The sequence below is a fragment of the Chiroxiphia lanceolata genome, chromosome 7 (assembly GCF_009829145.1).
Source record: "Chiroxiphia lanceolata isolate bChiLan1 chromosome 7, bChiLan1.pri, whole genome shotgun sequence".
Lineage (NCBI taxonomy): Eukaryota > Metazoa > Chordata > Aves > Passeriformes > Pipridae > Chiroxiphia > Chiroxiphia lanceolata.
This window is the reverse complement of record NC_045643.1, coordinates 33,795,043-33,821,702: the sequence shown is the minus strand read 5'-3', so window position 1 is coordinate 33,821,702 and position 26,660 is coordinate 33,795,043. Positions and strand designations below refer to the sequence as shown.

The following is a 26,660-nucleotide window of genomic DNA, read 5'->3' as shown; positions in this document are numbered from 1 at the left end:
AAATGTTTGAGGCCTTTCAGGAGATTTACCCAGTGGGAAAACTAGGTAGGCAGATTGGAATCCCAGTAAGAGCAAGGTCACACTCTGATGTGTGGGAGTTCCATACATGTACACATAATGTATAAATTATACACCCAGAAAGGCTTTTTATACTTCTTCCTAAATATTCCTACTGTGCAGGGAAAAAGTGTTTTACAGAAACCCCACCTCAGGGCATCCTTTCTTTGGAGGGAAAAAAAAAAAGACAAACAAACCCAAAAAAAAGACATCCAAATTTGCCAAAAGAGACTAACAGTCCAAGACAGTGAAGGGTATATTTCTAAACTGAGCATAAAAAAGACACTGATTCCCGTAAGTATAAGAAGTGGTATTTCCCCTGGGTCATGCTAAATGAACTTTTTTTGCGTGTGTGAGTGAAGCAGATCCAATAGATTTTCCTCTTCAGAATAATAAAAATAATTACACCCATCTTTCCTTGGATTTGCTGTTCAGACCGTTCTCACTGCTAGTATGTTCCTTTTTACTCTCCTTTTGAAGCTAGCAGATCTTAAGGGACTATTTGCTTTCTCTTTCTAGTCTCTTAAAAACAAAGCAGAAGATCAGAGAAGATGCAAAGGCAGATATCTTACAGGATGTTGTGTTTTCCATACAGTGATCTTCTTTTCCTTTCTTACAGGCAGAAAAAAAGGAAACATTTCGTATTTAGCTGCTGCTACTTATCTTAAGTTTGTACTAAATTGTTTTAATTGAGGGGGGTTTATAAAGCAGATTGCATTCCTGCTGAAACAATGGGGAAACTCACATTTATTTCAATAGGAAAACAGATCCTATTACACTTTCTTTTTAATGATTCTTCTGTGAACGAAGCATTTGTTTGCAAACATTTGTTTCTAAAGCAATTACACAATCCAAACACTGACTGATCACAATAGGATCATTCATCTATAACAGATACAATATTTGGACACAAAAAATTCTTTTTTGTGGTTTCTTTACCATTGGTTCAGATCACATAATTTATGATTTATTTAACTGAAAAAAGCAATCCAATGCAATAAAAACAAATTAATACAACAGAAACTAAATTGCATCAGACCTAGAAATGCTTTCCACTCTACTGGAATATTGTTAGTATTTTTAGCTAATCTTCATGTGCTTCATTCTAGCCAACCCCAGGGTAGAGCTGGCTAGGACACTACACTACATTTCCTTTTATTATAGTCTTTTCAGTAAAAACCATTTTAATCTTGGCTATAATAAAATTATCAGTTTGATTCTCATCTTATACCCTCTTTTCACCTGTGAAGTTTTGTTCATCTTTGCTGGAGCTCAGAGCCATTTCTCCCACAAAATTGCTCCGTGCGTGAATCTTTCTGGATGCAGAAGGTTTCTGCCAACTGTCATTACAACATCAAAGGTTTAAATTGAGGAGCACTTAAAGCGGGGGAAGGTCATCTCTGGAAGTTAACTTGGAATAAAATTTCATAGAAATGGAGGTGGCTGTTCATACTCTGCCAGTGCAGCAACAGTGGACCCATCATTTAGTTCACATGCCTCTCCTGGCTCATTTACCATCAGCTTCCTCCTCCTGTAAAGGCAGAAACATCCCCCACACCCCTGGGAAGTCCTCAGTGTCCACACAGAGCATCAGGAGCTGTGCTCACCTCTGGAGAGGCAGGACCCAGCCACGGCATCATTAAGGAGCACATCAGTAACTCAGACCTGAGGCTGCCTCAGTGACACAAAGCCTGGAGGAATATCTGACCCTTTCTTCCCTGAAGAGGGAACAAAGTCTATGTCCAATTATGCCCAGCACTACCATGCCTCTCAAAACCAAGAGGACATAACCAGAGGGACTTCCAAAATTTCCCGAAGTGGTAATTCTTCCATTTTAGAATAAGTTATTTGGAAATAAAATTCAATGCAGAACCAACTCAATACTTTGAAGATTCATCAAGATTCACATCACATTCCCTTTTCAGAGGCGAGAACTGATATTTAGAATTTTAAGTGTGTATTTCAAAGAAACAGTAAATAGCAGCTTTTTAATTCATCAGAAGCCCAAAGGAAAGGGAACTTTTCATACAAATGTGCTGTACTTGGGAGACTAAGTCTTGCTGTTGCTATAATCAAAGTGTAAATACAGCATAGCAAGAACCCATAGCAATTTGTGTCTATGAGCAAGTTTCACATGACAGGGCCAAATAAATTCAGACTGTACAGCTCTACAGAACTGGGAGGTTCCCTGAGCTACTGCACTGGTATTTTGCCTTTCCGAGATCATTCGTCGCATCAGACCTTTGTCTCAACTTCTCTTTAAAACTTTGTCATGTCCTGTTTGAAGGCCCACACTCCAGGGTTATATCTTATCAGTTAATTAACTTTTAGAATAGAAACAGCAAAAATGACTATATAAACTTTTGCTCATATATATCAAAGCCAACGTCAGCCAGTGTGGTTCCTGTGTACCTAATCCAGGAGACTTATAATAAAACCTCATCTTCCATTTACAGCCTGAGGCAACAGTAGGTCTTGCAGAGAGACGGGCGAAGTGAGGAGGTTTAGTAGAGCAATAATGTTGCCCAACAGCTTAAATATTGGTCTAGCTATGAAACTTTATGCCAGGAGGTTCTGAGATTACATTATTAAATGCCAATATTTCATCCATGGTTTTCACTTATTCAGAATAATGTATAATTCATTTCAGAAAAAAAAAAAGGCAATTTATTATATTTCTCCACAGCCCCCCAAAGAAAAAACCCCTGAAGGTAACACTACTCTTCAGTAGATCAGGGCCACACTAATGAGGAAGTTTGGGGATGGTGTGTGTAATATGTCAGTTCTTCATTTAATGAACAATTTAGCAACAACATACTAGAAACTATGAAAACCACTGCCTTCACTCAGGCCTATAAGGTGACTGGAACAAGGAATAAAGGAGATATTGATTAAGCTGGAAAGTTTGAATCAACAAATAACGAAGAAGAGGATCCTTGGAAGCAACTTTGATTTTTATTTTACTGGCTCTTCACCTAACATCAGCAGATCTCATTGATGTGTGATAAAAAAAAAAATGGGGTAAGGAGGGAATTGAACAAGAGCCACGTTCGAAAATAATTTTGCCCACAGTTCAAAATGACCCAGCAGCGAAAAGGATGAAACACAGAAAAAGAACAAAGAATCTGAAGGAGAATTGTAGCCTGAGAGGCTGGGAGTGTCCAGCAGCCCCTCACTCAACTCCAAGCACACCTCTTTCCTCAGGAAGGCCCTCAGGCTCCTAACTCCTGTTATTTCTGAAAAGTTGTGTGATCTGCCATCTATAGATAGATAGAGAGATAGATGGATGGATGTTATAATTTACTGCCATTCCTGATTTTTTTTAAAGTTTTTTTTAAGTGCAGAGTTAAATCCATATAGGTTAAGACTTTCTCAAGAAAGTCTCACTAAGAACAGTTTTTAAAAGTCAAGAAAACTTCTTATCATTTTGTTTCTATAAAATGCAAGAGAACACACTGTAGATTTAGATTACCATATCAGTACTTCTGATTTACTCACCTTTTCAACACAAAGACAGGCAATTCCCTTATATAACTTTATTCCAAAGCTGTGACCTTGACTTCTACCAAAAGTTCAATTGCATGGATATTGTTTTTGAGACAGGATGAAGGAAGAAAGGAATTCTCACAGATAAGATTATGAACTGTCAAATGCAGCTTAAGAAATACAACTGTTTCAAAGAGATGATCTGATTTAATATGTGCTGACCGTCAACTCAAAAATTATGACTAGGTCATTATGTAGCACACTGACTACAAAGCTTGCATTACTTATTTGTTTGCCTCATAAAGCATTAGGTGAGTGAACCAAAGACATTTTCAAAGCCTTCCATGTAAGGATCAAAAGTACCAAAATAATATTAAATTAAACACCATAAACTGAAGGTGTATGGTTAACAACATACACAAAATTGGACTTTTTCAAAAGGTAAAGAAGAAAGCATTGAAAAGTACTATTGGTAAAGTAACCAATTACAACAAGATTAAAAAAAAATGGTGTTCTCTAGTTTTTGAAAATAATAAAGAAATGCATAAAATGGCTATTTTAACTATTAACCCACTGGCCTAGGTAATCATACAACTGTAAAAACACAGTGAAGCTTAAAAAAACTACCCCAAACCACAGTGTTATCCCCTGCAATGAGAATTGTGTACCCATATAAAAAAGAAAATATTATTTTTTTCTCTACTCAATAAATGCAGTAAGGTTTTTCTAATAAAAAGGGGAAAAAAAGGTGAGCTGCCAATACTGATGTGTCTGCTATCAATAAATGAGAAGTCATGATGAGACAACAATCTTTTCCAATATGATAAACACAAAATAAAAACCCCTGAGAATCATATGGTGCTTTGCACAGATTCTTGGATTCTACACTGTCCAATATAACAGAAGCTCATTTCACATTGCCATATAAAATTATTCCAGAAAAAATAAGTGTACACTGGAGTGTACATGGGTTACATTTAAGTTAAAAGATGCAAGATTGACAGTTCTCTCCAAAATAAAGAATGAGTAAAGATTGTGAAGAAGTGAGGAAATGCTTAACTCTAATGTTTCAAATGCTTATCTACCTTTCTATCATATATGTTTAAAATGAAGTTTAATACACTTTCCATTATGGTAACAGTGGGACTCTTCAGTAACCACCTCAAACAAACACGTTACATGGAATCACCTTCAAAAATCAAATTATTCTTTATCAACACAAAGTCTGCTACACCCACAAAAACACTGAACAAATAGCAAACAACAGACACCCGCTGCAAATATTAAACAATTATTTTTAGAGAAACTTACATAAGGAAATGAAGAAATGGGACCTGATTTTTGTCCCCCACAAGTCAGCTGCCCAATGTACCTACATGTGAGGCTGTGCCCAATGAGGCACCCAGATCCCTCTCCCAAGTCATGACAGCTCCTCCATCATCTTCTTATCATACTTCAGCTTAGACAACTAAGGTTTCACAATAAGGATATACTTACTCACCAAAGCCTTAAAATCAGACTGAAAATGTTCAGACAGTTATCACAATAACATATATTTTTTATTGAAACCACATTGTAGCCAATATTTAACAGATTAATTCACATGTCTGGAATAGTAACATAAAAGGGGTGCAGCTCTTCTGAAAGAACACATAAATGCTAGGTGACATTTTTTATTTTATCTACAAATTATACATCTTTTCCATCTCTGGAATAGTCTACAAAGAACAACTGATAAAATCTGGTCTGTCAGGGTGGAGACAGAGTAAACTCCAGTCAGATAGAGCAAAAGCCATAAGGAGGAAACAATGGAGAACAGCTGGGACAGACAGATAGATTATTACACTCATATATCTGCATTAAAGCTAACTAAGGTGTCCTGGAAGGCTGGTCTGGTAGGGAAAAGAAAATGGAAGAAGGGTGCAGTTCAGAAAAAAAAGAGAAAAATGAAAGTTCTCCTATCAGGGAATGGGTACAACCATGGTGGGGATAAGCTGGAGTAGGAGAGATCAGCTAAGCTCAGTCAAAAGCTTAGCCCTCAAACACTGCCCTCAAACAAAAAGCAAGGTGAAAATTAGGTCAGATTTCTAAGGATTAGCAGAAGGCTGCAGCACAAGCATGCAAAATCAGAACTAGAAACAGGCATTAAAGGCAACAAAGGATCCTCCTGCAAATGTTGTAAAAATCAGGCACTGTCCCACTCACTTCCTCAAAAACTGGCCCAAGCTTGCACCACCCTTCACTGAGAGGGTAGCTGCAGTGCCAGGACTGTCTTTCCTTTCAGGGAAAGGGCTATCAAGGATAAGCTGGCTATTTCAAATGTCTGTCCTAATGAATTCCAGCTCTAGCAAACTTAGATAAACTGATCTTGATGTGCCAGAAGTGAGTATCAGCTTATTTTTGATTTGCACAAAGATACTGGGACAAATCGTCATTTAGCAGAGACAACTATTTAAAAAAAAAAAAAAAGGATAAAAGTTAAATACATCAACTTTCTTTCTGTAATAGATTGATGGACACAGGGGAAGAATATTAAGAACAGTAGCCTCATTTTAGAACAGCTTGTTTCCTCAAGGACAAAAATCCTAAAAATGCTCAGCACCGTGAATCCTAAAAGACTTTCTTAATAATTAAATTACATTGCATCAAAAAACACATGCCTCCAGCAGTTTGATTTGGATGTGTGTACTCTAAACATGAGCAACTGGGTGAGCAAAGATTGGGTGGAGATGACATAAAAACATATAGTATGCTTAGCACTAAAGAAAACCCCTGAAATTGAATAGAGCCTTTTGCTTCATGATAATCTCTAGGACTGATTCACCACTGTTTTATTACTGACTTTTGTTATTGTATCTGAATACAATTTGATTTTATGAGATCTTAAATATTACCTTTATAAACATTTGATGGGATGTTGACTCTCTATCTGCAAATTGCTTATTTGCTTATTGTATCTGCTCATTGATGCCACTGCAATAGCTTATTTTTGCATTAACTTCTTTGTCGAGTCTAGTTTATCTTCTGAGAAAACTCTGAGATGAAATTTTTAATAAGAAATCCTTAAAAAAAGATATAACTGTAACTGGTAAAGACATTATCCCTTATAGTGTTCTGTTCGCCACATAATTCAATCGGGGAGTTTATGCCAGTAACTGTGAGATTTCAAGAAAGTACTTTGTTTATCATTTAATCAATATGATTTGAGCAACCCAGAAAGATTTTTAAACAGTAAACCAAATTCTGCACACTCCTCCTGCAACTTTACCCAAGTTCAGACTTTTGCGCAATGAATGCTCTCCACACTTCATTTCTTTTGCTTCCACCATTCTGACTGGGCAAACTCAAAACCAACAAAAACCTGTGGCTGAATTCCATCTATACAACACATATTAACTGGTTTGCAAGCAATGGAAGCAGATGATGACTGCACTGGGAAAAAATACAGCAGGATCATTAGCCTCTCCTCATCAACCTACTCGACAGGTTAGTGCTAATTGACAGCTGTACTCAAATACTCATCAGTTCTTCCACTGCAAACCTGATCATTTACATTCCACAAAGCATATAATCAAATTTTATTCAACTAAAGCCCAAGAATTAAGTGTTTTTAACTTCTGATAACACATCAGATGATTATTTCACTCACAGGAAAAATGTAATACCTGCAAAACCACAGAACCAACTGCAAATTGCTAATAAGTTTCATTATTATTAAGTTTGCCCCTTGGAAACACTAGCAATTAGGGTCAAATGAAATTCCATAATCCCTCTAAATTCCTTTCCTGGTTACTTGCACTATTTACATTTACCTGTGAAACTGAGCTCACTAGGAAAGACAGGCATCTTTGAAAGGCTTCAGATAAGACAATTTGAGCAAACACATTTTGCCCTGTTTCTTATCAAAGCACTTAAAATTGGAAAGTTTATGCTTTCATTCCGGATTTGCAGAGTATTAACATTTAAATAAGCTTAAACGAAGGGCCAGATACATGATCTAAAAACAAAAATGAATAAAAATCAGCCATCTTCCTATAAATGCTACAATTAATCACCATGATGAACAGAGAGAAAGCAATCCATCTCGCCACACCATAGAGCTGATGTAGCTTTTCTTTTCATACACCACAGAAGTTAATTATTATGAGCAGATGTGCTTAGATTACATGAAAATTTATACCCTATGAAAGTAGGCATTGAAGATATCTATTTATTTTAAAACACAAATTCGTCCCTGTTTGTTTAGAGGTTTGTTCACGTGCAACTACATCAGTAACGAGGCCCTCACAAAACCCATCCATCTCACAGGCAGTGCTTTTTATGTGCTCCACTAACCAAACGTTTCAAAGCGGTCCTGGAAAAGCACCTGCTGGTCAAAGCAACTTCTTACAAACAGGGTGCTTCTGATTTGTCCCATAGATTCCCCAGTGCACCCCGAACAAGGCCTGCTGTGATCACATCATATGTTCTGGGGGTTAAAATGTGACAGAACAGCTGAATCCCTCAAACTCTCTGAAGAGTTCATGTCTGCACGTAGCTGCTCAGTTCTGCAGGCCAATTTCTGCTTGATTTTCTTAGATATTGTTAATAAGACCTATTATTAAGATGCCCTCCCAGAGCACAAGGAAAAAAACCCAGGCCTGCAGCGGAGGCTCGTGGTCAGCGAGGGCAGTGGCTGTGGAAGCCCCGTATTCCAAGCACACAGCAGAGTCTGGGAGCGCTGCCCTGGCACATCCCACATCCCCTGAGGACGTGCTGATCTCCTTCACCCTGAATTAACTGGATGCTGAAGTAGATGGCCTTCGACAAGCCTATTACATTTTAATAGGTCTGTTAGAATCCCTCGCGCTGCCTGCCTCGAGTTCAGGCGCTTCCTTTGCCTACGCAAAGACCGGAGTAAAAAACAAAGATGAAGAAAGTTAATATCCAAAAGACAGTAGGAAAGACATAACTCGGAGAAATTTCAATCACCCTGGGGCACATCACAAAAAAACCAAATAAATGATTGCAGGGCTGAAACTTCAGTGAACTGTCAAAAAGAAACAATAGCACTGACCGGAATTGATCAGAAAAGCGGTAAAAAGTAATATTTGCTACAAGGCTTCACATTCATGATCCAAATTTGGCATTACAAAATACCCTTCTTTGGGAAAACTCTGTCAAATATCAGAATATATTATTCCAAACTTTCCTTATTTCACAAAGCCAATATCAGCAATCCTTTAATAAATGATGCACGCACCTGGCAAACCCAGCGGCTGCCAGCAAAAAAATTGACTTTAGAAAAATCTTTGTTAGAAGGTGACATTTTTTTCATTACTATCTATTGCCATCAAGGTATAGAGATGGCTTTTTCTTGTGTAGTAATTTTATTCCAGGGGAATTCCAATTTTTTGGATGAAGTTTCACTTGATTTATTATAAATAAAGAAGACAGAATCTTCTCTTGAGTCTTTTCAGAAGCAAATAAATGACAATACTGTTAAGGAAAGTGCAGAAGAGGTGTTTCCAACAGGAAAAATGTTTGGAAGTATTACAACCACGATCATCAGACTTGTTTCAGAGTATTTTTAGTATTTCTGAAACATATTTAGAAACAGTGCCAACAGAAAAGAGCACCACCGGGCACCCAAAGCAAATGTAATATTGACCGGTTCACAGTCACCTGCTGTATTCTCACAAGTGCAAGCACTTCATAAGCATCCCTGTCACTTCCAGTTATTCTACTGTCACTTTAGTGCACCTGTTTGAAAGAAAGATGCTGGGAATTTTGAAAGACAGTTTGAGTCAAGGTTACTCATTCATTCTGAAATTGAAATCTCATGTCTAAAACCTCTACCGGAGACATAAAGGGATTGAAGCAACATTAATATACAAACTCAGAGTCAATGAACATGACATCAGGACTCCTTTTGCACCTTTGTGGCATGTCTCATTTAAAAAAGAATCTTGTGCTTGAAGATTTACAGTAAGCCATACTGATGAGCTCTGCCATTTAGGATGCTAATATTCATGTTGAGTATTACTTCCCAATTATTGAAAGAAACCTGACTCAATAATTTCCAGTAATTTCTAACTAATGCAGAATAAGGGAAAATGCAAACTGCAACTTTTATCAAGCTCCTCTGAAGGAAATTGTTCAGACAGGCCAAACCTTAGCAGTCTGACAATGAACAATACATGCTATAAATCAAACTTTGCATTCCTTTCAACATCTCCATTTTCCTTTCACCAGCAGTTGGGTTTGTTTGTCAGTTGGTTTTTCTGTTTGTTGTTTTTGTAGGGTTTTTTTGTTTCTTCATTTGCATTTGTTGATTTTTGGGGGGGGAGGTGGGGAAGGAGGAGTCCAAACAAGTGACGGAGTCCTTTAATATTTCATTGATTTAAGCAGGATCAGCATTTCAACACAGAATTGTCCATTTCTCAAACTAAATCCCTTTGGTACTACAGTAGTGTAAGAATAAACGACCAGTTTTCATCCTTCCAGTTAATGAGATCATTATGGACAAGAGAGAGGTTATTTGGGTAAAGACTGTGAGAGTAACATATCTAATGTTCTCCTGACAACTAATACTATAAAAGCTTTTTAATAAACTTGCTTATTTTTGGTCATGCTTCAAGCTTTCCCATTTAAAATGTCTATTTGAAGAAAAGTTCTCCTTAAGGCCATTTTCCAGGGAACCTGGATCTTATCCTGCTCAGCTCAGATGAATTTTTAACAATTTCCCTATGAACCACAGCGGCTTTGGCATGAATTGTCTTTGGAGTTGTAAACAGCACAACTGTGACAAGGAGGAAATTAAAATTTTATAAAAGCACAAGTAGATCTAAATCAGTACTGAATGGATCTGCCTGCACACAAAGAGGTGCACAAGGGGGATGTGAAAGTGTTATATAAAATAGCAAACAAAAAAGGAGACCAACCAGGACACAAATGTCTCAAGAACAAAGGATGATTCAATTAAATTGAAAATCATCAAGAAACTAAAATAGTTTACTCACTGCAGGGTTAACCCATTGAACTGAGGTATGCCAGACATACACAGGGGCCAACAGATTAGAAAGAACATGAAAAAGTCAGATATTTTTATAGCTAGTTACAGTGATAGTTACAGGAGCTCATAAAAAATATTAAGGATTAGAAACCCTTGTGTTTCAGGCTCCAAGTGAACCAAACATGGAGTTTTAGGATGAGGTGGCTCCTGTGTTTCTGATAAAGAGCACACAAGGCTGTGTGATCAGGTCTGCTTACAACCCACCCATGACCACAGGAGAGATTCTGTTACAGTCTGCAACATCCTCTGCACAAACCATGATGTGTGACCACCCAGGCCTACTGCTCACATAATATAAATTTCTCAAGATTTGTATTAAAAATCTGAATCAACTGCTCATAACTAGGATTTTAAATCACTGGAAGTTAGTGGTAAAAACAAGCCATAATTGGAAGGGCCTGTCTCCAGTTTGAGGGAGAGATTGCTCTTCATTATGTCTCTCATTATGCCTTTCATCCTCCTCAGTCACAGCACGGTTTGGTTCTCCTTGGACCTCTTTCATCTACTATACTCTGTTTAATGACAGTCCATCATTTAAAAAAGGACCCCAAAAATTACTTTCACCAACGGTAGTTGCTTAGATCATACAGACTACACGCTAGATAAAAGAAATCTTGGGAGGACCAAAGAGAGCTGAACTTAATCAGAGGGATGAAAGACAAAATGAAAATCTATCTACGCTTACATTTAAAAAGGAGTTTCCTTCAGATAAGATGATCTCAACTCTCTCTCTGTACCTGTTAAATATGGTGTGAGTACTGTCAGATCCTGTGGGACTTTTATGATTGAGATGCTCCAGCAATTCCTGTAAATTGTACACATTTGGATGGTGCTGTCTTTGACTTTGAGGTGACCGGGCCACTTCCTATTGATCTGAAACCTTCTTTCCCCCCTTCTTCCCTTTTTCCTCCTAATCAAGACAGAAATACATAATGTGGAAAGCTTTGATGTTCCTCTGCTTTACTTCTCATTATTTTGATCTTATAACAATCCCTCTATTGGTACAAGCCTATAGCGTGCATTTTCAGTGTTCCTGCCTTCTGGCTTCTACTTGATTAAGGCTTTTTATTTTCCCCCAGAAAACAAATGCTGTGTGTGGTATTAAGATGCTGATATTTGTTTTGTTTATCAGATAAGAAGAGCATGTCGTTAAGCTAGAGAGCCTTCTTACTGCCTTCTTCAGAGTGGAATATACTGTCCTGGTTTTGAAGGAAATCAAATATATGTAATTTATCTGATGCGGTCTTCATCATCTTTATTTTACGGGAAGTCTACAGATCATTGAGTTGCCTTTGGATAAAATGCTGCACTGTAGATTGCTGTCAGGACAAATTCTCTGAGAGTCTCCTCAATTTTTATGTTGCTGGCATAAGGCTACAGTGACAGAAATGACTTGGAGCCTCTCTTGCCATTAGTTAGTGTCTATGAAGTAATGTCATGCCAATTCTCCTACCACCTATGAAATACTTTTAGAGCAGCTCTATCTGGGGTGGAAGCGGGGCAGACCTAGGCTGAAATATAGTTTTAACCACCCTGTGATGCCTGTTGACATCCTCCATTAAAAACAGGAGGGCAGTCCACCATCACTCTTCTGTGAACAACCTGTCACTGGAAAATCAGTATCAATCTTTCTTCTCCCTGTCTTATCAACTAACATCCAAAGAAAGAAAAATTGGTCTACGGGAACATATTACCTGGAGATCAGTGGGATGTAATACAATATGAGGATGAATTTCCATGCCCCAAAGCAGTGCCCAGCTGCAGACTCCAGCCATACACAGATTTACATACACACCTCTGCTACAGCACCAGGTTTTAAGAAATTGGCCCAGGATGATTTCTACACAAGCTGGTGATTTTATTTCTCATATATTAAACTGAAGGAATATCAAAGGCAGCCAAAATGGTCAGAGAGATTGATCCATCACATCTCACACAGCCTCATCTGTCCCTTTCCCTCCCCTTCCTTCCTGCTCCTGGTCAATTCTAATGTTAAAAAACAAACTTAATCCCACGGAAAATCTGTCTGGATGAGGATATCTTCCTCATGTCACTGGTGCAGGGAAGGCTAAGAATGCATACATGACATTAGCACTACATTTTTGTCTACCCCTCCTTAATTTTTCCTTGTTTTCCCCTTTGTGAAACACTTTCACACATTTTTGCATGAAACCAATCTACTATCAAATCTACAGTTAAACCCAGGCTTTGGGAAGTAAAGATCAAAGCCTACAGGTGAGCTGATAAACACTACCCAGACTCGCGTAATCACACGTCCATACTGCAGTGATCAATCTCTCCAACTCCTGTGTGCAGATATACAGAGCTCACCAAGAATGGAGATTAGTTTTAAATGCAAAATCAAGGGTATAGTTTCATTAAGTTCAAGAGATTTTAATTTGTTCACTGCTATTCACCAGAGGTAGGCTCCTAAATACCTTATTTCTTTCTGTTAATGAAATTTGGGTGTTTTGCAAAAAGGTTCCCAATCTATTCTAAATCTATTGGCAAAACAGGAATTGGAATTACCCAAGACAAAGTTTTGGTGCTTTTATTTGATCTTAATTGTTTGTCATTACTTACAGTGGCAGAAGGTGTTATGGAACAAAAAGTAAAAGGGAGGATTACCTGTTAACATATTCTATTTTAGGAAACAGAAGAATAAATTTCAGGAACTTGGGAGATGAGAAGAAAAACATAAGTAATACATGATTTTATGATGGGTGCTTTTTTACAACAGTATAATGCCTCTCACACATAGTCCATAATTCCAGACTTTCCTCTACACTACCGTCGCCCACTTTCTACGGTGTAAGTGCTCCACAATTTTTTCTTTGATGAAAATTTCACTTTTCTGATTTCAGAGCATGCTCAAATTTATCCAACACGTATTTTTTGTCTGCCTTTCAAAGCACTCACGACTTGCAATTACCCAGGTGTGTTACAGATGTACTCTCTAGTTTATCATCCACACTGTTAGTGGAAACACTGAAGACAGTCCAGAGCACATGTGCCCTGTGGGAAGCCATCTGAAACAGCCTTCCTGGCTGACAGCAAATAATGATAACAGAGCTCGGAATGGGTTTTTTCAACAAGTTGCACAACCTCACCCTGCATTTCTCTAGGTCATACTTTCTTATTGCACATGGGAGACCATCATGTGGGACCAGACTCAATGTCTTCCTGAACTCAAGAGAATATTATCTGTGCTGCTTTCCGCTTCCCTTATTGCCTGACCTCCAGTCCACTGCCTCATCAGGGAAAGAAACCAGATTATCAAAAATAAGTAATGGTAAATCAATTCTGGTTTAGTTGTTTCTTACCACCTTGCTACTCTCCATGTTTATAAGCTAAAAACTGCATTATCAGCGACAGGAGGGTAACAACACAAATAAACACATCCTTTATGAATTTGTATTAAGATGCAGAGTGACTACATCCCTAAAGCACTGGTGAAGCTCCAGGCAGACGTGGCTGGCAAAGAGGCCAAGGCTCTTCATCCCGCAAAGGCAGGTTCCCCCTGAACCTCAATCCCATCCTGGACAAACTGTTTCACAAACACATAACAAAAAAGATCAGTCCCTGTCTTTACCCTGGTAATTATTCTTCCCTTCAATTATTTGCTCCCAATGCTGCCAGGCAGGTGCCTTCCAGACTGTGACTCTGGCTGGGACCACTCAAGTTCAGCTCGCTGTGCTCCACTGGTGTTACCTTAGACTGGTACCTTCAGGAAAAACACTGACAAACCTCATGAACCCCCAGCATCACCCAGAATAAAGCTCAAGGTGCCATTGTCCTCCCAGGCAAAGTTAATATTGGAGGGAGCTGCTGATGACAGGTGAGCTGCTGTCAGCTGGACAGATTTATACACAGGACTGCACTGCAGAGCACTACTCAGAAAATATCACCCCAGAACTGAAGCAGGCGAGTCTTCGCCGCATTTACAATCGTAAATGTGTTCCTTGCAAACTTTAAGTTATCACATTGCCTTTAGACCGTAAATTATCACAGGATTCTAATATGTACCTCCTGAAATTGGTAATTCTCTGCAAAAGCATTCTGCAATTCAAATTATAATGAATACATCTGTTAATTTAGCTAATCAGCAGTTATAATAACTACCTGCAAAAGAGGGAATAAGAACTGTTGGATTATGAGCAAAAGAAAAAAAAGGTAACACTGATGCTTTTTTGATGGTACAACTCATTATAAATAGGTTACCATAAAATAATTGCAGGAGAAACAACAGCAGTGTATATGGTCATTACTGATTGATAATACACAAGATAATACAGCTAAGGGATGCCTGTTTGAAATATTTTTGTAGATTCAATATTAAGAGCCTATATCTAAACTCATCCTTTCATCTTGCTTGATTTGGATGCATTAACTTAGGCACTATTAAGTTTGTGATCACAGTATTGCCTATATTTCATGCAAGATTTTACTGGAACTATCACTCCATTTAGATACACTCAGAAAACTTATGCAGCAGTTTGTTACCATTTTTTTCTCATGATGACAAGTTCTTGGTCTGAATCACAGTCTAAAACCAGTCTTGTCTGCAATGTCCCTATAGCTATCAGAAAGCTCCGGAGTAAGAGACAGAAACCTGCAATGAAGGAGACAAGAATCTTAAATTGCTCGAGGCCGGTGCTGCCTGCATTCTACTTTTTCCCTGTCAATTCATGCATCAACTTTTCAACTGAAACAGGTTATATTTAACACCAACCATCTTAGCTAAGTCCACGTGGTGTGAATTCACGACACAGTTAAAGAAGCAAACAAATACATCATATGTGGTCTCATATTAGAGCACACCAGAAATATGCCACTGAGATGCCCAATGGGGCTCTCCAGGGATGATCCACCCTGTGACCTCTGGTGAGCCAAGGGCAGTGCCCTTCTCCAAAGCAGAGGAGTAGCTTCTCATTACTGCATTGGTGGGTCTGTAGTTGTTTTCCTGTACACAAATCAATAAATTATCTCTAAAAATATCTACTCCTCTGTGTCACAGCGTTTCTGTATTCTTGCAATGAGGAGCTACAGCTCTGAGATGGACCTACTGTCTCATTAACAGGGGGAAATATGGTCGAATCCCCCAGAGGAATCAAAGCGAAGTGGCAGGAACAGAAGAAATAAGGCATGACATGTTCTATTGCTGCAGCTTCTGGAAAGTAACTACTCTTTCCATAATCACATTGTCAGTGTATTTCCAAGACTAGTTTCTAAAGCAGAGCCTCATTAGACCAGTCTGGACTTTAATACACGTCTATTTACTTTATCAATGGTGTTTGAAGCAGCCTTCAAAGACACTTCCTTAAAACAGGCTTTCCATCCACTAATTAAACCTTAACAATCCCTTGTAATGAGCAACACATTTTTTTCCCGAAAACGTGTATGTCTAAGGTGGCTGCTCATGTCAGCACTGAAAGGAGAGGTCAGTTCTGAAGGATCCTCCGTCACAAACATCTCAGAACAGTAAAGTCACTGGAGGGCACCTAAAGCAGAAACAACTCTCATGAAATCATAGAATGGTTTGGGTTGGAAGGGACCTTGAAGATTATCTCGTTCTGATCTCCCTGCCATGGGCAGGGACACCTTCCACTATCCCAGGTTGCTCAAAGACCCATCCAACTGGGCCTTGAACACTTCCAGGGATGGGGCAGGTACAATTTTTCTAGGCAATCTGTGCCAGTGCCTCACCATCCTCACAGTAAAGAATTTCTTCCTAATCTCTAATCTAAACCTGTCCTCTGTCAGTTTAAAGCCATTCTCCTTGGCCCTATCCCATATCCTTGTCCAAAGTCCCTCTTCAGCTCTCTTGGAGTCCCTTTAGGTATTGGAAGGGGGTGTAAGGTCTCCCCAGAGCCTTCTCTCCTCCAGGCTGAACAACCTCAACTCTCTCAGCCTGTCTCCATAGCAGAGGTGCTCCAGCTTTCTGAGCATCAATGCGGTTTCCTCTGGACCTGCTCCAACAGATCAACATCCTTCTTATGTTAAGGACCCCACAGCCAGATGCAGCACTCCAGGAGGGGTCTCATCAAAGTGGAGTAGAGGGGGAGGATCACCTCCCTCGACATGCTGCCCACGCTGCTTTGGATGCAGCCCAGGACATGGTTGGATTTCTGGCCTGCAAACGCACATGGCTGGGTCATGCTGACTTTGTCATCAACCAACATCCCCAAGTCCTTCTCCCCAGAGCTACTCTCAATCTATTCTCCACTCAGGCTGTACCTGTACTTGGGACTGCTCCCACCCATGTGCAGAACCTTTCCTCACAGTCTTGTCACCTTCTAGTAAAATAGTCCCTTGTCAGGAAAATGACAGCTATACAGCAATAGAAAAGTTTGTAAAGCTTTTCATTTACTTTTAGAAATGTTGTCTACTGTCAAGCAACAGTAACATCCCCACCCTGTTTTACTCAAGTGTCCTATCTCAGGGGCGTTTTCCAAATCACACCTCAATTAAGTTTAAATAACAACTATATTCATTATTTCTAAAGGCTCCTTTTCTCTTTCCTGTATGACTGTTTTCTGAGTAAGTTAGTCCACTGAAGCTGGTATAAAAAATGAAAGGCTATTGTAATTAGTGTAATATCTTTCAAGATGAAACCATAAAAAAATGCAGCTTCAGACAGCTGTCATCTCTTTGGCCATTCTGCTTATTATTCACAGACAAATTCTGATATCTTCTGCATATTACACAGTACATCTACATGCAATTTCAGTGAAAGCACTCATGAAACAAGATTTCTAAGTATCTATCTCAGAATCTAGCTGAGAGAAAGGATGGATCTTGAATGTCATTTCAGACCTAATTTGCCCTCAGCAGAGTCATTGTTCTAAATAGGTACACATAAACACACTCTGTTTTTCTTTGGAAATAATTTCTATGAATTCAATGTCCTTATATAATTGGCTGGATATGACAGCCACTGAAAACTAAAATCCTCTTTTTTACATGACAGTCAGGGTATGGACAGAAAAAAGAAATCTAAAAATGGATGCTCCAAGGAACAGCCAGACTGATTATCTTCAGTGGTAAAAGGGTAATTGCTGTTACATGGTAAAAAAGAAACTAAGCTAATTCATATGAATACTCTTTGGAGAAGGAGCACTTACTGGCTAAAGACACTGGCACATTATGTAAGCTAACTACTGTGTGGAGTGGTGATGATACCTCGAATGCAAGCTCATTTGCAGGATGCCTGAATACTGCAGGAAAGCATCTGTTCTAACACCTGGGGTTCTTCCACTGATGGCACAGATTCCTCTGGAAAAACCCACAGACTGACAGAATCATACAGGGCAATTTAGAATGGAAGGGACCTCTGAAGATCCAATGCCTGCTCTAAGCAGGACAGACCTCAAAGTTAGAAAATGCTGCTCAAGACCTTATTCAGTTGAGTTTCCAGTATCTCCAAGGAATCTAGAGTCCCTCCAGGCAACCTTTCACTTTAGCCTACAACTGTTATCCTCTGTTATTTCACTGTGCACCTCTGGGAAGTGTGGCTCCACCTTCCCTGTGAAATCCACACTAGGCACTTGTCCAGGCTGAACAAGTCCAAATCCCCACCCTCACCTCACATGTTATTTCAAAAATACTCCAAAGACCCCCCTTCATGATGAAGAATGAGAGGATCAGAAGTTCTCCAGTGTCGAGGTTTACAAGCCAAAGAGACCCTGGAAGGCATGTGACAAACACCTCCCTTGGCTGCTCCCTGACATTTCCCAGCACCTCCTCATGCACACAAGCTGCTCCTGAGGAGCTCAAGTAGCAAGGCAGCTTTGTCAAAGTTTCCTTTACTCAACACTTCTACAGATAAAATACAGAATTGCTGAAAACCCAGCAGCTCCTTTTTCAGACACAATATGGTCAGTTGGCAGCTTGGCTTCAGCTGCCCCCTCCATGGAGATCACTCCCCCTGTTCATACAAAACATCTTTAAAAACCTTCTTCCATGGGATTCATCTGAGAACTCATTTTCCTGAGACCCCACTCATCTTCAATAATACCTAGCAGACTGCATGTAATTATGAAAACCAAAGCTGCTACAAAAGCCACAGTTAATTACAAAAAATGAATGTGGCACTGAAACAATTTTTGCTTAAACCTACCAAGGTATGAGATGTTTTTCATGATTACACCAGAACAGCACATAGCCTATGTAATTATTGGAGGGCACTCCACAGAGTTAAAATAAGTGTGATATTCTTCTCTTATACTTCTAATTCTGTCACAGTAACATTAATACAAAGTTCATGCAACTACTAGAGCATAAAGATTACCATACCTTCACACAGAGGCTGAGGAATACAATTTACAGATTTGAAAACCTTGTGGAAAGGTCTGTGGTCAAAACCTAGTTAAAGATATTTACTCATTTGAGTTTTAGTTTAAAACACATTTCTTCTTTCAGATACATCCCACATACTGTCAGAACTTTTCTTTTGTTTCCTTTGTTTCCAGATTATATAAGAAATTCACTTCATCTTTAAAGCTTCTACCTTTGTGAAGGAGTAAATTATTATGTCAAGTTTCCTCAGCATACCTGTATAGCAATTTTTTTTCAATAAAAATAACCTTTTGTGAAAGGTTTCATTAGAATTCCCAGGAGACTGATAACAGCCACATCTCCAGCCATCTGCAGGCACCACTACAGACTCCGATCACATACTCTGAACAGTGACATTCTTCTCAACACTTCTGTTCAGACAATGGGATCACTGTAATTTTTAAGTGCTTAATTACGCCAGGGGCAGGAGCCCAAAGCATTTACCCATGCTGAGCTTCTCCAACAGTCTTAATGAAAATCAGGCCTCAGGCAAGTCATTAGTAGAATTTAAAATCATGGGGAAATTATCCTTTCCATTTTTAGCACCATGAATGGATTACTTCATAGAGGCCTACAGACAATTCTTTTAAAGCCCACATGCTTCAGCTTTAGGCAGAAGAGCATGTTAGTGAAGGTCCTTGAACATCAAGCATAAATCTCCTCCTATACTTCAAACAAACTATCGTGTTAGTGGTATTTTAATGGCCAGCACAGAAAAACTGTACAATGGATCCACACTCTTATTTTATAAAGTACTTCAGTAAGTTTCCAAATTATCTACTGTAAAAGAGCAAAGAGCCTACTTAAATGCCACACTCCAGCAGCATAAATGCTCAGAGGCTGGATGGAGGAAGCTCACCTCGTGACTGCAAACCGAGTCCACACGCCTCAGTCTGTCCTGGTACACCCTGTCTCACTGAGTCTGGCACCAGCACACAGGGACTCCAGCGGTGGGTCTTCCACCTGCAACAGGAAAAGGTGAACAGGTAAGTGGTTAAAACTAGAAAACACGTCCAGGCAAAAAACCTCAGTTACCAATGACAATTTGCTATAGAAACTTAAGAAAAAAACAAGTAAAAAAGCTGCAATTCCTCTTGAAATAAGCAGATGCCAGGTTCACCCTCTAGAAAGCCACATCCTCCTCCAACAACATTCCCCTTTCTTATTTTTGCAGGGCATGGTTCAAAGTTACACAAAATACACAGAAAGTATCTCCAGTGGGCTTTGCAATCAGGCTCTCCTCCTGCCAGCCTGTTCTCATGCAACTGATGGTGTTCCCAGCCTGCTTCCTGTGCTCGTACATGTGCCAGCCAAGCACACCAGGAAGCAGCTTTCCATGGCACAGCGGAGTGGTGTGAACCTGCCTGGTAGCACCTCCAGCTCCCCGCTCCACTCCCAGACCATCTCCTATGGGATGTGTGGGCTGGAGATTTATATGCAAAGGTACAATGCTTCTCTATTTACTAATATTGCATAATAACAGATGGGCCACAGAATTTTAATGAGGAGAGGTGAGTAATTGCCCTATTGTACTGTTTGTCTAATCAGTATTTTTTTAAGTGCGTATTATTCACCGGTGTGAGAGGACTGGGGGAAAAGAAGAGTTTCTGCAATAAGCATACAATCATGATTAAGGCAGTTGAGGGCTTGTGGTCCCAAAACAGCTCCCATTTATTTTTAGATACAGTGAGGGGGGAGTTGCCAGTAACAGCTTCCTTACACACATCAGACCCTGAGGTTGCCATTTCTAGGAGTTGTGTCTATTGCTGCTTGTTCTGATGATGCCAGATCTGCTGAAATCCCCAGTTTGAACTCTACTTTTATACATTTTGCAAGGCACATTATTTGTTTTAACTCTGCATTTTCTAGTATTGCGTTATTTTCTGGTGAAAATTGTGCAGGACAATGGCACAAAAGTAATTTCTGGAGAAGTGGACACCCATCAGAGGCTGGATCCAAACTGACAGTTTTTACCTATACACTGGACAGATGGGAATATCTTCACATTCTCTTTCCTCATACAAGGTGTCTGGGCATGCCTGTCCCCCGCTGGCAGAATCCTGCACGATAATCCTGTACCGAGACTGCTTAACTGAGGTGGCATTGCCTGTAAAACAAACAAAACATTTGCCTTCCAGACACAGCTGGCACCTCAAGTTAGTGATCTAGCTGACTTGGTTATAAACATGCTTTGTGTTCCATTTATATTTTGAAATTGAGAGCACTCTGGCTCTATGCAAGCAAGGAAGGAATGGTACATTGGATCAAAAGCTACCTTTACTTGCTTTAAAGCTACCAGGAGTTCAGCAGAACAGCACATGGAAGGTTGATAAATCAACAGCCTAAGAGATGCATCAAAAAATGTCTACTTAACAGAACATCAAATCAAAGAAGAAAATAAATAAATAAGAAAATGAATACCTTAATGGGAGAAAAGAATAAAACCCAAAGAAACAAACTGGCCTAATGGAAGGGGTTTTTTTTCTGAAAACACATCCTTGTGGTCTCAGGCTGCTAACAGTAACTCATCTTTATGGCTCTAGAAATTATAGATGATAACTTCCTGATAGGAAAACCACTGCAACCAAGAGAGGCTAACTCTCTGCTTAACCCAAGTTGATGCAAGATCAGTCCATCCAGAAACACAGTTCATAAAATCCACAGAACAGAATGAGGCAGGAAAGACAAGGACAAGACTTATCTGTGTATCTCTACAGCCAAACCAAACACAATCCTTGGCTGTGTAGGTGGTAAGTACAAACTGAGAGCTGGTTTAACCACTACCTGTGGCATTAGTACTTCTTTGGGTACCGTATTCATACTTCAAAACCACATGCCAGAAAATTAAAAAAGTATCTCAGCAGAACTCCATAAAGGATCCCACACCAGGTAAACATCTTGAAATAGTGGACTTCATCAGATTTGTCCAAAAGGGGAAAGTAGTGTGCCAATTAGCCCATCATAAGTATTACTTTTCCAGCTCAGGATAAGGGCAAAGCTGCAGCAGCAAGATTACAATGCATTACAGCAAAAGGAAAACTTAGAAAAAGTCACACAATGAACACAAAGTACGAGTCCAATAAAAATGTTGGCTTTAAATGAAAGCCTCCATTGGCACATGTGCCATCACTGTGAGATCACTGCAAAGGAACTTTGGGCCTGCCTTGAAGCTGCTCACCATGGCTGCTGCCCTAGGACAGGATAAGCACATCCAGGGTGATCCCTCTCCTGCTTCTTTCACAACCACTACCTGAGGCAGCTCTACAGCTTCCTAGAGTCTCCTTTCAGATGCCTGATTCAGTGCCTGTAAAGCCTCACAAAGAGCCTTTTCTTAAAATCCAGCCCAAGTCATCATTTCTGTAAATTAAGCTAAACTTGTTTTATCTTCTGTCCACTGCATGAAAGGAACAGTTTATCCCTGTCACCTGATGCACAACCTTCATGAAATTGCAAGGGCTTCTATCTACTCTTAAGTCTTCCACTCTCTAAACTAACCAAACACAGTTCTTCATAAGTCCTTCTCAATTACCTCTCACCGCTCTCTTTCTTTCAACACTGTGCCCAAGGAATCCCACCTGTAGCCTCACCAGGGCAAAGCACAGTGACACCTTTGGTGTGTCACAAACAACATGACCGTGAGTTTGACGGGCCCGGGATGAGTTTTAGCATTTCAAATTGTTGACTTTCACGCATTTTGTAGTCCACTGTATCTCCAGAGGTGCCTGAGGCAGTAGTGATGTTTTCACTTCCCATTCTGTCTTTGTGCAATCAGTTTTTACTTCCCAAGTCACATTTTGAGAATTTTCTCAATTATTCCAATATAACTCAAAATATTGTCTACTATGTTTGCTATCTCTTCAGCTCTGCACACAAGCACACAAGCTGTTAAGACAAATATCACAGGGAATTGGGGCCAGGAGGACTCAGCTCATGTTCCAGTTTGATCCCAAACAGAGGACATCTATCAGCTGACTGACTGCAAGCAGCTTTGCAGAGGACATGGGACTCTTGATGGACAAGGTGACCATGAGGCAGCAATGTGCCCTTGCAGCAAAGAAGGGCCACAGCATCCTGGGTTGCATTAGGAAGAGAATCATCCATGAGGGAGGTGATCCTTCCCCTCTGCTCAGCCCTGGTGAGAAACTGGGTGCTGCACCCAGTTCTGGGCTCCCCAGTAGCAAAAAGATATAGGCACACTGGAGCGAGTCCAGTGAGCAGCCACAGAGATTGTTTAGGGACTGGAGCACCTGACACACAAGAAGAGAACAGGAAAGCTGGGACTCTTCAGCCTGGAAAGACAGCTCACAGGATTTTATCAATGTGTATCAATAAGCAGTGGCAGACAGGAAAGGAGACAGACTGTTTTCACAGTGATAGCCACTGCAAGATTTTTCAAGCAGCTGAGTACCCATTTAAGAGAGACTTAATTCAAGGCACCATTCCTGAGCTTCCTGATAAAAGTTTAATGTGTTAAAACCTACCACTTCCCTTAATTAGAGCAGCTATGCTGCAAAAAAAAAAGTTTAAATTTATTGGGCACAATTTGTTCTCAATAAATCCCTATTGGCCAGGTTATTTGAATCTGATTCTTTAAATGTTTATATCTTGAATAATAACTTGTTCTCGTGGCTTTTCACATAATGAAGTGAGGAAGAGTAATCTACAGTTTTCTTGACCTTTCTTTCTGAGGAGGTGGGGGTGAGAGAGAGAGTGTTGGGTTTGGTTTGTCTTGGTACTACTGAAATTTAATTAATTCCTTAAGACTTAACAGTTTCTCACCCAGAAGACAGACACTAAATGCTCTGGTATTACTTTATTTCTTCCTTCTTATTCACACAGCCCCACTGACACAGGAATAGGTACTCAGTGGAAATACTTACTCTTTAGTCCATTTTTCTCCTGGCTGCAGACAAGAAACAATAGCAGCAATTGCACATTTCCCTTGTTGTGTTTCCCTCATTTCTCAGAAAGTCGTGGACATATATTTCATTCAGTTTCCCTTTACTATTAATCCCTTTATGTAATTCTTGTTATCTAATATGCACTATCTTAGTTTGCATTCTCAATTTCTTCTTTCTAATCTTTGTGAAACAATTTGACAATCCAAAAGGAAACAAGATTGTGAACAACTCCGATGATAAGATAAGAAAGGGCTTCTCTAGTTGTGTGTGATGGTTTCTCTTCATTTTTTGAAGTCTGAACTTGCAAGTCATATACACACATCTCGCTCCCCTGTGCTACTGGTTTGCTCTTAGCACAGTTTAAGGACAGAAATTACAGTCCAGTAGGGCTTCAGTTCTTTGCAGAGGCTTTCTTGGCAGCTTCCAGATCTTCTATACTCCTGCCTGCATAGAAAATGTTCCCAAGAGGTACAGCTACCAATCCTTGCAGTTTGTTGAAGTCTGCCTTTTTTTTTTTTAATGTCTTGCTGATATTGCCATCCTTCCCTCTAAGAATCGTGAACTCTATCACTTTGTGACGATTTTCATTCAAATTATCTACCACCATTAGAATCTTAGCCATTTCCTTCCTATTAATCAGCACCAAATCTAAATGAGCTTCCCACAGTAATTTTCTCCACCTCGAGAAACTAAATTATCCTCAACATTTATTGCACGTTACTCAAACCCCATTTTCAAAATTGAATTTCCTCACTGGCTTTTCTATAGTGTTCCTCACAAATGTTAATGAGCATAATTTTTATATTTCATTTAGAATTGCTATAGCCTGATTTTTCCAGAGTATTAGCATAGCGTAGGACTGTCCTTTTACGGCTGAGCTTCAGTTGATTTTAAGCATGGTTACAACTGTTTGCCCTCCTAAAAAAAGAAAGTCAAGCCTCAAGATCTCTAGGACCATCTTAACTTCTATGTCCTTGACTCTGCAACTCAGATAATGCTGTTTGAGAATTTCAGGGGTGCCTTCTCCACCTCCCTCTGCCATCAGCCTCCATTCTCCTCCCTTACACACAGGGCCATTCAACTCTTTTTACCAAACCATTCTTCTCATTCCTCCCTGGATCTTGCATCTCTCATTCCTCTGTGTTTCACTCCTGCCCAGTGCTCAGAGAGGTGCACGACCATTCTCAGGTGAGGGACAAAATCCTTGTTCACTCCTGTAACATGTGCTATATCTGCTCCAGCTTCTACAGGAAACAACCAGCTTCAGACTCTGCTCCTGACCACATGGAAAGGCAGGGTCTGGTCAGCACAAGGCTCTGCACACACAAATATGGACAGAATTTCACAGGATTCTGAGAATTCAGTCACTAACATCAGAACTCTCTCCAGTACTTCTGTACAGATAAGAGTTTTTGACCAACTCTGACTGTTTGTTTATGAGGACTGAAATGGCAGATTGTGGACTGTCTGACACAAGGCAAAGTCATTGGAATTTCTTATCATGGCACACCATGCATTTTATCCACTTTTACCCCATCTCATTTCAAATCTGATTTAAGGTATGGGGAAAGAAATAGGACAGTTACTACCCAACATTTCATGTAAGCTTGCTTAGAGCATTAAGCAACTGTGAAATTTCTAACCTTCCTCCTGGAGAACCAATGCTCAGAAGAGGAGAGGTACTTACAGGTACCATCTATTTTCAGGAGGAAGATGAAAAACATTATTTATTGCTAGTTTTTTGCTTTTCTTGTTAATCTCTCTGTTTTAAATCTGTGCTGACAGACCAGAGAGCACCTCATCCATGCTGAAAGCAGTTACCTCTCCAGGCCACTTTTGCCACCCTAAAGCAGATGACAGAGGAAAATCTACATGCTGCTCCTTCAGAGTAACTCATACTCTGAAGCCACCCTATTGATTCTTTGATTGTTGTTTTGATCCATCCTCAAAGACCCATTAAAACAGATAACATTATAGGAGACTGCAGTAGACAGTCATCACCTTTAAGTATCTGAAATGGCAGAGAATCAATAACTTGCAACAACCTCCCTGTTCCTGCCTCCCCAACAGGTGCTTGGATTCAGTGGCACTTCTTTGGTGAATTATGCTGTCCGTCCATCTGTTGCTGCCCTGAGTTCATTGCTGTCTCCTCTTCTGAGGTAGGGGAGAATCTTTTGCCAGAAGACAGACGGTCGTCTGATGACATTTAAATGTAGGGAAAATGTCAGCTTTTTTATTGTTAGTAAAATGGGATGTATTTTCCCAGATAAAATACAAACAGCTCAACTGGTAAAGTTCTGTGTAAACCTGATTTAGTGATTACATGTTTGTCTAAGTTCTAATCTTATGCTGGTACACAATTAATTTTAAATCTGCCAGGCAATACCTGTTCCTGCTTGATCTGCTTAGTAATTCACCATCTGTATATTGCTTTCATTAAATACAACTTTTCTATAAAAAAAACAACACCCCTCACAACTCACGTATGCATAGTGGCTTTGAAATTTCATTATCGTGCTGAGGTTTTAATTGTGTGATGCAAATTAAAAAAAAAAAAACAAACTTGCAATGCAGCCATATCAATAACAGATTTAGCAAAAAGCAAACTCCCCCATCTAAGAAGTTTTAATTTAGAATTATATTAAAATGATAACGCTACCAAGGAGGTTAAATAATTAATTTTGTCTCATTTTAATTGTAGACTATTATTTAATAAACAAAGTAATTTACCAGGTAATTTATTCAACTTCTTCATAGGCAGCTCATTTAAAGTCTAAAAATAAATTGCTAATTAAAACAGGATTCACTGTTTTAGAAAGCAACTC

General features: G+C 39.5%; 1 protein-coding gene across 4 annotated transcripts in view; it reads right to left on the bottom strand.

The window, feature by feature from the left end:
- The window catches only part of THSD7B (thrombospondin type 1 domain containing 7B), a 308,761-nt gene that overhangs the window by 107,380 nt on the left and 174,721 nt on the right, over positions 1-26,660 (bottom strand). For all 4 annotated transcript variants that reach the window (XM_032693776.1, XM_032693779.1, XM_032693778.1 and 1 more), the window contains 2 exons: positions 20,909-21,041; positions 19,794-19,897 (listed from right to left, as the gene is read on the bottom strand). In XM_032693776.1, the coding sequence (XP_032549667.1) occupies positions 19,794-19,897; positions 20,909-21,041 (237 nt within the window). The remainder of the gene's footprint in view (positions 1-19,793; positions 19,898-20,908; positions 21,042-26,660) is intronic.